The sequence below is a fragment of the Arachis ipaensis genome, chromosome B09 (assembly GCF_000816755.2).
Source record: "Arachis ipaensis cultivar K30076 chromosome B09, Araip1.1, whole genome shotgun sequence".
Taxonomy (NCBI): domain Eukaryota; kingdom Viridiplantae; phylum Streptophyta; class Magnoliopsida; order Fabales; family Fabaceae; genus Arachis; species Arachis ipaensis.
Window position 1 is genome coordinate 11,423,540 of NC_029793.2, and position 10,992 is coordinate 11,434,531.

General features: G+C 34.2%; 1 protein-coding gene across 1 annotated transcript; it reads right to left on the minus strand.

Moving 5' to 3' along the window:
- LOC107618423 (glutamate--tRNA ligase, chloroplastic/mitochondrial) lies at positions 2,679-9,003 on the minus strand. Its single transcript, XM_016320480.2, has 14 exons — positions 8,639-9,003; positions 7,951-8,069; positions 7,704-7,825; positions 6,907-7,086; positions 6,436-6,554; positions 6,318-6,366; positions 5,467-5,568; positions 5,182-5,284; positions 4,975-5,038; positions 4,593-4,707; positions 4,329-4,429; positions 3,992-4,148; positions 3,500-3,745; positions 2,679-3,018 (listed from the first exon to the last, which is right to left on the minus strand). The coding sequence occupies exons 1-13, from the start codon at positions 8,896-8,898 to the stop codon at positions 3,515-3,517; spliced, it is 1,722 nt and encodes a 573-aa protein (XP_016175966.1). The 5' UTR covers positions 8,899-9,003; the 3' UTR covers positions 2,679-3,018; positions 3,500-3,514.

Consider the following 10,992-nt stretch of genomic DNA (forward strand, 5'->3'; position numbering starts at 1 on the left):
TAAAGCTCTGTGTGGTAGGGTGTTACACACTTCAAATCTTTGGTTTGCTATAAATAAAGCAAAATTAGAGTCATTTAAATAACCTATATTTGTATTAGAAAAAATTGACTTGTTCTAAGATATATATATGCGCTTACATTGTATTTTTTTTCCACCTTGGTTCTTGGTTATCATTTTTACTGCAAGAAAAAAGAAATACTGTCAATAGATAAAAAATACACCCAAATACCAGTCACGTACACCCAAATACCAACCACATACACCCAAACAAAACATGCATAAAATGACACTACAAGGTCAAGCACAATTAGAACAGTACCAGTTACACTTCAATACTCTTAATATATATATACTTTTTTTGGATTACATGACATTATATGAGTTTAGAATGATATTTAAGTTCAAAATGCCACTAGAAGCACCAGTCACATTCAAAGTCCGACATATACACCCAGAAATGCACCACACAGAGTTTATATGTATACAAACCTACTATAAAAACATCCAAGCATGCACAAAACAGAGTTTATATGTTACATCCAAAAATCATTTCACTAGAAGTACGTAAACGACTTGAAGAGTTTCATCAGAACAGTAATATGAGATCTAAACCAAGAACAGTGAAACAGAGAGAGAAATACGACGATATAATGCTTCGATTTCGAAATCAGAAACAGAAATGTGAAAAACCTAGAAGAAAAATGAAACAGTACCTTGAATAATGTTTGTTCGTTCTTTTTTGTGCTTTTTGATGGAGATTTGTATGTTTTCTTCTTGATTTCTTCTACTTTTCGTGAGGAGTTGGACGGTTTCTTCAGAGCTTTGTTTGGTTTCGAACGTGGCTTGAATCTCGAGGGATTAGGTATTGATTGAGGAAGAAGAGGAAGAGTCTTTCATAATGAGCGCGCTTTAGAAAAACGAAACAGTTGAGTAACGCGCGTGATTTTTACGCTCGAGTGTGGGAAGTATGGTGCGCGTTGTTTTTGTTGGGATTGGGCCAACTTGTAGAACTTGTAAGCTAAAAAGGCTTGTATGTGTAGCACGCCTGATAATAATAATAACCATGACAGTATTAATAATAACAAAAATAATTTATATTAATTTGAGGTGATATTAACCATAATAATAAAATAATACAACAAATATAATTTGAGTATGTGAGAGAATACCGTCTCATTTTTTCATATCATCTAGCATTTGCCTTACTTGCGTCACCTTTATTTGTCTATAATGGTATTCTTGTCTCCAATAATTTCAGTTGAAAGTTTAAAAACACTATTCTAATACCAAATTATAATTCTACATTCCCGCTAGTGGAAAAACAGCAGTTGGAATAACATGTCCGGGATAAGTGCTAACCAATAACCATGGCATTCTTTCCAACAGACAATAATATCATACAAGTGGGTTATCCATATCTTTAGTGTCATAGCAGGAAACTCAACATAAAGACCTGTAAAAATATGTTAAACACCCTGACCCCAAGTCCCAACTATAATTATTAATTACAAAAATATGTTAAACACCCTGACCCCAAGTCCCAACTATAATTATTAATTACAAATATAATTAAAAAATAAAATATTTTTAATGTTTTAAATTTAATGATTTTACATTAAATAGATTTTTTTTCATAAATGGACGAACTTTTTATAAAAATAGAAAAATTAGTAATTAAATTTTGCTTCAATTTTTTACATACATCTTAAATACTTATCTAAACATTTCCATAAAAATTCAAATCAAATATACAAATATTTTGTCAAATATAAAACTCGTTACTACTTTTTAAAAAATAATTATTTTTATCACACTTAAATCTTTCCCTTGTCAGTCATATCTTTTGAAGTAAGTGCTATGAACTTTCAAATATCATTTTGCTAATTTACCGTTTTAGTTTTTTTTTTTTTTTACGGTATGCTCAACCCAGCAGATTAAAGACTAATCCATTGCGATTCAGAGCTTCATTTAAAAGTTTGTCGTTGACCAATGAGTTATTATATACACAAGACGAAATTCGAACCCTCGACACTTGTTTAAACGGACTAGAAAATTAACCACTAAATCAATCAAACTTGGTTATAAAATAAACCATTCAAAGCACAACCCAAATCTAAGTCCAAAATGACATTGAATAAAAATAACACGTTACAAACCCAAAGCCACCAAAATATATTTTGAACATGGACGAGACGGAATCTTGCATACCCCTACCTTCTATACCATTTTTAATATTTTATATTAAAAAAGAACAGTTTTGTACTATTTAAACAAATTTGATTAGCTTAAAACAACTGTTGAGCCAATGTACTCAACAAATCACTCTTAACTCTTAAGATAATTTATACACAAACAATTATACACAAACAATTTTACTGAAATAAGTTCTAATACTTTGGCTTTCTTAAACAAGCTATGATACTAGTTTTCAAGCCAGCAAACGTTCCCCACTCTTACACAGTTACACCTAAATTTACATTCCCACAATAAACAGCTACAATGACAATAGATCACTTTATTCCTTAAAGGAAACCCTCCATCATGGTTAAAATATCAAAAAAAATTTCCCAACAAAGCCATGTAAGATATCTAGCAAAGAAGAAAGACGTTTTCATTGACTTGGCTAACTTTGGAAGGCTTCAAAGCACCAATTATTATTATAGTATTAGTAGGTAGTCTGGTAGAATCATTATTTCATAATTAGAGAACTCAATCAATTCAGTTTAACATATCAAAATAACAAGCAAATTCTTAAAACCACTTAGAAAATTTCACACCAATATTGGTAATAATCGTTAAAAAAAGAGAAAACAAAAAGGAAACAAAAGACATGTATTTGCATCTCCTTAAATAAACAGAAGCAATAAAAGCAAAAACCAGATGACCTGCAGAAGAACCAATAGTCATAAGCCCTTCCTAACTAACTCCTGTTTTATGAAACAATCTGAATCATCTCATTCCCTCAATTGATCTAAATCTACCATCAGGTTACTCGTGTCGCTTCAAGTTTAATCTCTCCTGTACGTTAACACCATGTAGAAAAAATTCCATGAGCAACAGGAACGAAGAAAAATTTCCATCTCACTCATACTGGATATCAGACCATGTTAACCTAAGGTTAATCCAACAATACACATCTAGCTTGGTCGAATCCTACCTTGCATAGGCATGAGTACAATACATAGGGTACAGAACAAGAAAATTTTGCAAAAAAATAGGATATGTGTATAGAATATTATATTTAATAAAACTAAATCAAGTTTTTCAACTGCAAGATTTGACGTTTAGACTTTTAACTAATAAATACCAACAATTACCTACTCGTAAATATTCATGATTTGGAAATAAATGGAACATGTTTCAACAAAAACCGGAAGATATCTAGGAAATGATCGTAGATATGTTCTAACTAGAGAATATATAGAGATAAAATAACAAAAACTAACTTGCAAAAACGAAAATGAATAAAGGAAACCATGGTGTTATTAGTTAAACAGACCTCAGAACTAAGTTCTCAGTTAGATACAGAACCAGCAGTCTCTTTGACAGGATGATCCTTAGACAATGTTTCCCAGTCAATCTGCCGAAGTATTTTAAATCTTTCATCGAGTGTCACAAAGCCAGCTTCAGGAGCAACAATGCTAGTAGTTCCAGCTTTATAGAGCAATACCACACTAGCTCCCATATCCGGTCCATGGAGTTTTCCAGTCAACAGAAGTCGGAGAGGCATGAAAAGAGATTTCCCCTGGAACATTAAGAAAAACCTTTATTTTAGCATTGATATTTATTTCAAGAGTTAGATAAGTAAATGTGATCCGTAGAACTATACGTATATGGCACAATTTAAAAGGTAAAATCACATGATTTTATGTTTTAATCCTGTCAACTGATATAAGATCCAATAACCCGAAGTAGTTTATCTCTCTCATGAAGAGCTATTCCTCTAACTTCATCCTTTTATTTATACAAATATGTATTCAATTCAGCTTACCTTGCGCTTAAGGGATTTACCGAATCCTTTCACCCACTTTTTCCAACCATCATGGCCTTCTTCAAGTGCAGCTACCAGCTCACCATTATCATAGGCAGCCAACAGGCTGACAAAAAAATTGGAGAGATTGTCTTGTATGACTGATTCTGCTTCATGGCTGCCAGCAACATGTACAAAGTTGCAATCAGGAATCTTAATCTATGCATCATACTTTACATCTAAAAAATAGATATAATTTATAGACAACGTCGATTAGGTGTAGGATGTTGACCTTAAATATTAGCAAAGCTAGATTCACTAAAGAAGAAGTCATATCATATACATTATTAGGCTATACCTTTGTAAAGTAGAATGTATTGGATAAGAAAGCAAGTTAGAAAGCGCCGTATCTGCATCAGGTATCAAGTCAATTCCATCCTTAAGTAGCTCAATTGCCTCCTGTTAGTCAACCACATATCAATTAGATAGTTAATTTACTTGAGTCTAATGGTTTAAGACACAACAAAATCATACTAAATAAATTCAAGTGCCTCGGAAAATGATTAAATAGAATTCTACTTAGAATGAGACTGAATCAAGAACATATGGAATCAAATCTCACATCAACAAACGGCCCTGTTGATACTGTGAGTAAGCCAGATGCCTTCCAGTGGTCTCCAATAAGTTGGGCCACTTCCTGTGATGGCCGTGCCCTTAAATGCTGACCATTCATCCACCTGAATAAAGGAATAAATTTAAGAAACCTAAATAGATATTTATTATATACTTTTAGCAACAATGTTTTTTAGGAGTAAGAAATATATAACTCAAAATTCCCAATATGAATAAACTAACTAATAATGCATTCAACAACTATATGCATATAAAACACCATGTATATCCTTTGAGTAAGAAAACAGGAACTTGACATTCAGAACATAAAATTAGCAACCGTAAGTTTTCATCTCATCTCAAAATACAAAGCAAATCAAAACAAAAGTTACCTTAACTTCGTGGAATCAAAAACAGCACCACTTTTGTTAACACGTTCAATAGTGAATTTTTCAACTGTTAGACCAAAAAAAAAAAAAGATACCCGTAAAGACATGTTCAAATAAATTCCTGTTTGGTAAGCAATCAGTCTCAACTCTCAATAGCATACTGTCTTTACAGTACTACAATAGTGGAATTAAAAACAAAAAACCACTAACCGAGTTGATTAAGGGTGAAAAACTCATTTTCAGTTCCATCACCCCAGCCTAATAATGCAAGGTAATTCACCATTGCTTCAGGTAGGTATCCCATCTCCCTGAACTGTGAGACAGCAGGTATTAGAGTTTGGACTAATTATCCATGTAAGAGAAGCTTTACTAGTACATATTGGGGTGAAACATGATATTAATAGAAGAGAGAGAGGGGAGGGGGGATCAAGTGAGAACGCAAATCATAACTTCTATGACAAATACATTGTGTAAATGAAGAAGAATCAATCTCACCTGACCCACTGATGTTGCACCATGTCGTTTTGATAATTTACTCCGATCAGGAGCCAAAATCAAGGAAACATGTGCAAAATAAGGCATGGGAAAACCTAAAGCCTGCAAACACATTCATGAACAGTGACAAGAAAATCAGTTAATTAGAACAAGTAATGTCTGTAATAAAGCAACGAGGGGATTAGTAAGCGATATTGGTGTGTTGATATCTATCTTCCTCAGAGTAGTGAACATTCTCTCTAGGGTTTGACATCAATCATAAATTCTCTCATTACTGGTTCTAAGGCAGAGAACCAGATACAGTGTGCTCATTTATTTCATTAAACAACAAAACAACAAAGTCTTATCCCACTAGGTGGGGTCGGCTACATGAACCAAATAACGTCATTTAGCCCTATCATGTCTATCATGTATCATGGATCAAGCATTTATAAACAAGGGAGGAAAAAAAGGAGGATCCTTGATTGTGGATCAAGGCATATTTACCTTTATCACATAACCAGTTTTGCCACCATTGGCACCATCATTAAATGATGTTATCTGACTAAAAGCAGTCTGTTATACCCTAGATCACTGTTTGCTTTCCAAATATTCCAATTTTCCAAGCTCCAAAATTTCCTCACTGGCTTGGTCTATCTATTCCCTCAGAACATCAAATTTCACAATTCTAACATAACTCCATTTCTTCAACATAATCTATGTCAGCTCATTCCCAAAATAAATACCAACTTACACTAACGATATGTTCTCAATTGAACTCAGATTTTCACTTTTGGTTCGACTCAATGAAATTTTTTTAAGGGAAAGAATAATGCTAGAACAAAATATGTATATATAGTATATACTTTTACCTTATATATTAATGCCTGCCTTAGAGTGTTTGGTAAATGCTCCTCTGCTCTGAGTTGCAAATAAACAGAATTAGTGAATAATATTCAAGAATACTGACTATGAAATTATAATCACTACCTTATAACATGGGAAATAGCCATGGTTGCATCATCCACTGTTACACAAAAGTTGTAAACAGGCTGACCATTACTCCTCATTATCACAAAATCTCCAAGCGTATCCAAGCTCCAACTAACCTTCAAGACACTACCAAAAGAAGTTAATAGGAAGTCTATGTTATTTAAAAGAAATATTGTTCACTTTACATTGTTTCATTACTGACTGACAAATTTTCAAATGTTTATTAACAGAATAAGGTTTTAATTTCATGAAGGTGTATCATTCTGCTGTTTCTAAAGGGATCATTAATAGTTGTTTCTGAGATGAAAATACTTTCAAGATATCGGCTGACTTCTGGAGACCAAGTTTACAATGCATATACTAAAGACGCCTGTGAAGTGCGTTATCTTTATCACATGGGGTAGGAAATCATCCATCATACCATTAAATTAAATAAAGTAAAATCTAGAAATGGCAGTAAGAACTCACTTCGCCACGTATTATGTCATTAATTTTTAAATTTCCTTTGGGGACACGAAACCGATATGTATAAGGAGTTCCCTTTGTCAGCTCTTCTTCTACTTCCTCATTTGTTGCATTGGCCCATTTACCTGTGTACACTGGAGGCAGTTGCTTTAATTTGGCAACCTCCTTCATTTTCTCTAGTTCCTGTCAAAATAAATATGGGTCAAGAACTAACCTTAAAACAATTTCAATCAAAGACATGAATTCTTCAAAATTAGTAGAGTAAATGATGAGCAAACTCCAATGGTGCAGCCTCATAATTTAGTATTTGTATTTCTTTCTAAATGGTATATATCCCCAAAAACTATGAGACCCTCGTCAATGCAATTTTCAAAGGTGAACTAAAGATCATGATCATGGAAACAAAACAACTTATGACTTATGAAAATACAGCAGAAGAATGACATGAAGTGAATCAATAACACCAAAGCCATTTAATTGCCACCAACTCTTCTTTCAACAATCAATCAAGTCACTTAACATGGGAAGAAGCACAAATGCATTTGAACCTTCCCCACCCCATGAACCATATTTTGAATTTGAACCGAAGTAATAACAAAACTATCTAATTTTACAATTCAAGAAGTCCTGTTTCTTATTGTAGAGACAGAAAATGCCCATTGAAAGGAAAATTTCACATAACAAACATTTTAAAGCATATGGCCAAGTCCTCACTTAATGAACAAGGGCAGGAAAGTGTACATCACATTTCCCTCAGCTATGTCAAGTACGGGTCATCTAGAGCTTGTGGGGATAAATACCTCATTAGAACAAAAGCATCGATAAACCTGGCCAGATTCGAGGAGTTTCTCAGCATATTGTTTGTACAAAGAGTTCCTCTCGGATTGCCTATATGGACCATAATCCCCACCAACACCAGGGCCTGACAAGTCCACCACATTACAATCATAGAAATTAATCATGAACAAATCTTATCGAATTGCAAATTAAAATGAAAAATAGAAATTTTCAGATGACAAAACAAAAAATGAAAGGCAGCATAAATACCTTCATCCCATCCAAGGCCAAGCCATGAAAGATCTCGAAGAAGGGCTTCCTCAGATTCCTTGGTAGACCTCTCCAAGTCAGTATCCTCAATTCTCAACACAAATGTCCCACCTTTGGACCTGAAATTGCAATTCATAAAAGCACAAAACATCAGAAAAATTATAGCAAGTTTCAAGTCAAATCCAATCAAAACTTCCAAAACACAACTACCTTTTTTATACTGAAAAAGAATTGCATTAAGAAGAGGAGAAATTCAAAACACAATTACTACAAAACAAAAAACTCCTTAAACGATTTTTCCACATTTGCACCAGAAATTTGAGTGGGTTATCCCACCCCCTCTTTTTTCCTGAGCTTAAATTAGCAATGTGACTTAAACTTTGTTTGATAGTTTTGAGACACACTGACAATTGAAACTAATATAAATTCACATTTCTAACTTCTTCCAAGATTAAAAAAATCCTGAAACAATTTTCAGCTTTGGTATATTGATGTCACATTTCTAACTTCTAACTTCTTTCACCATTAAAATATGCAGATATCGAAGTGGATATAGATTAAATATTACGAAATGCTGGATAGGAACAAAAGAAACCTAACCAAACCCAAAAACCAATAGAAGACGATAAACTTAAAAAATAAAAATTAAAAACAAAAATTTATCCAGAAAAAGATAAGAAAAAGGGACCTTGCGAACAAGTAATTGAAGAGTGCAGTTCTGGCGCCGCCAACGTGGAGGTTACCGGTAGGAGAAGGCGCGAAACGGACGCGAACGGGTGAAGGTTCTTGGTGTTGATGAGAGAGAGAAGAAGCTTTGAGTGAGAAAGCTCTTCGGAGGAAGCAGGTGGCGGTGATTCTTCGATGGTGATGGAGAATGATGGGTGGAGCAACCACCTTCGCCCAGGGAGTAACTGTAGCAGTGGCACCAACCATCATCAACGCGGCCATGGCTTATGATTCTCTCTCACACACACACACACTCTGTTTTCTTCAATCAGCTGAGTTCTGCGCCAAACTAACAAGATAGGAAAAGAAGTGTTTAAGTCCATTGTCTTATCTTTGAAGTCACTTTTCAAGTTATATACTAGTGCACTACTAATTGGTAGCAAAAGTAGTTCTTAAAAAAAAAATAAGAGTAATACTCCAAGTAGGTCTCCAAAGAATTTATGGTAGGACAGATTTGTATCTAACAAAATTTAACTAAAATTGTGATCCTGACGTTTTTAGTTATACACCAAATACGTCCCTATGTTAGTTTGACCTGGTCAAAATGTCCTACGTGGAGGTTAACAAACTGACATGTTAAGTTAACTGCCACGTGTCACCTCCAGGACAATTTGGTCTTCATCCAAGTTGGATAAAACGACGTCGTATTGGATCATGAGGCGAATGGCATCGTTTTGTGGAGGACAAATTCGTCCCCACCATGGAAGGCAGCGTTGCAAAACGGCGACATTTTAAATGGGGGACCTATCTGCTTGTTCGAGGGACCTATCTGCCCAATGATTATGCTTCTATAGGGACCTATTTATCTGATAACCTGATGTTTGGGGACATATCTGATCTATAATTGGTGACATTACCTTCAAATAGGTCCCTATAGGTCAGATAGGTCCTATAGGTCCAGTAGTAAAATTTTACTATTATAATTATCTATACTCAATTTGATCAAACCAAAGATTCTCAGATACTTCAACAATGTATCCAAGATGCATAAATAACAATGAAACAATCTTTTATGCTTTGGTGCAATGCGGTCCCGCTCCTAAGATTTAGTCTTCCTCTCCTTTTGTGAATGCTATAGTAAAAACAATGAATAGGTCAGATAGGTCCCCAAACATTAGGTTATCAGACAAATAGGTCCCTATAGAAGCATAATCATCGAACAGATAGGTCCTATCGAACAGGCAGATAGGTCCCCTATTTAAAACATTGCTGTTTCGCAACTCTGCCTTCCATGGTGGGGACGAATTTGTCCTCCACGACGTTCGCCTCATGATCCAATACGACGTCGTTTTGTCCAGCTTGGATGGGGACCAAATTGTCCTAGAGGTGACACGTGACAGTTAACCTGACACGTCAGCCCGTTAATCTCCACGTAGGATGTCCTGACTGGGTCAAACTGCCATGGGGACGTATCTGGTGTATAATTAAAAACGCCAGAGTCAAAATTTTAGTTAAATTTTGTTGGGACAAATCTATCCGACCGCTGAATTTTTTGGGGACCTATTTGGGGTATTACTCTTTTATACACAAATTAATTTTTATTATTTTTTTCATTAGATATCAGTCTTAGTCTATTTTTCGGTATAACTCATCAATGAAAATTATTGACTTGACACGTTAACTTGTACATGTGGCTGTTAAATGTCCACATGTGCGAGAATGACAAAATAGTTCCTAAACTTGTTAATAAAAACATCGCCATATTCAAAATAGAGTGGAACGCTGTGTTTCATTTTTACATATTTCCCTTTATATATCTTCATCCTCTCAAAAAGATATCAAATCTCATCATTCACTCTCCATTTTACATAGAAACCTTATGCCCATGTAATCTCATCTCCCACATCACCGTCAACGTTAGAATTCTGTTCATCATCATCACGGCCGTCAATTATTTCCGTTGTCTTTGAATCGCACAAAGCACTACAATAAATACCACGATAGCAACGAGATTTTTATTGAATAATCACATTATAGCAGGTGAGTACATAATTTTCATTAGACTAATTTATAGAATAAAATGATACATTACTTTATTAATTCATTATTTTTGTTGAATGGTTAGGGTTTAGTGATGGTAAAAACTTGAGAGATATAAATTTTTAGAGTTCAATGAGAGGGCTGGATTTGGTAAAATTTATTTTAAATTGGGATAGAATTTTCAACTATTGAAACGTTCAAGAATATTTTGAAGAACCATGTCATCATATATAAAGGGAGAAAAATAAGATACATAAAAAATGACCAAAAAGAAGAGTTAGGTGTGACTGTGAACTTATATTGTGAGGATTAAGAAACAAAAAATATCAAAGAATA

Excerpts from the sequence above, each read along its gene's own strand:
- LOC107618423 (XM_016320480.2), bottom strand. The coding sequence starts at position 8,898 with ATGGCCGCGTTGATGATGGTTGGTGCCACTGCTACAGTTACTCCCTGG. Across the intron at positions 7,826-7,950 it reads TGGCCTTGGATGGGATGAAG|GCCCTGGTGTTGGTGGGGAT; the intron begins GTATTTATGCTG and ends TGGACTTGTCAG. Across the intron at positions 5,285-5,466 it reads GTGCAACATCAGTGGGTCAG|TTCAGGGAGATGGGATACCT; the intron begins GTGAGATTGATT and ends GCTGTCTCACAG.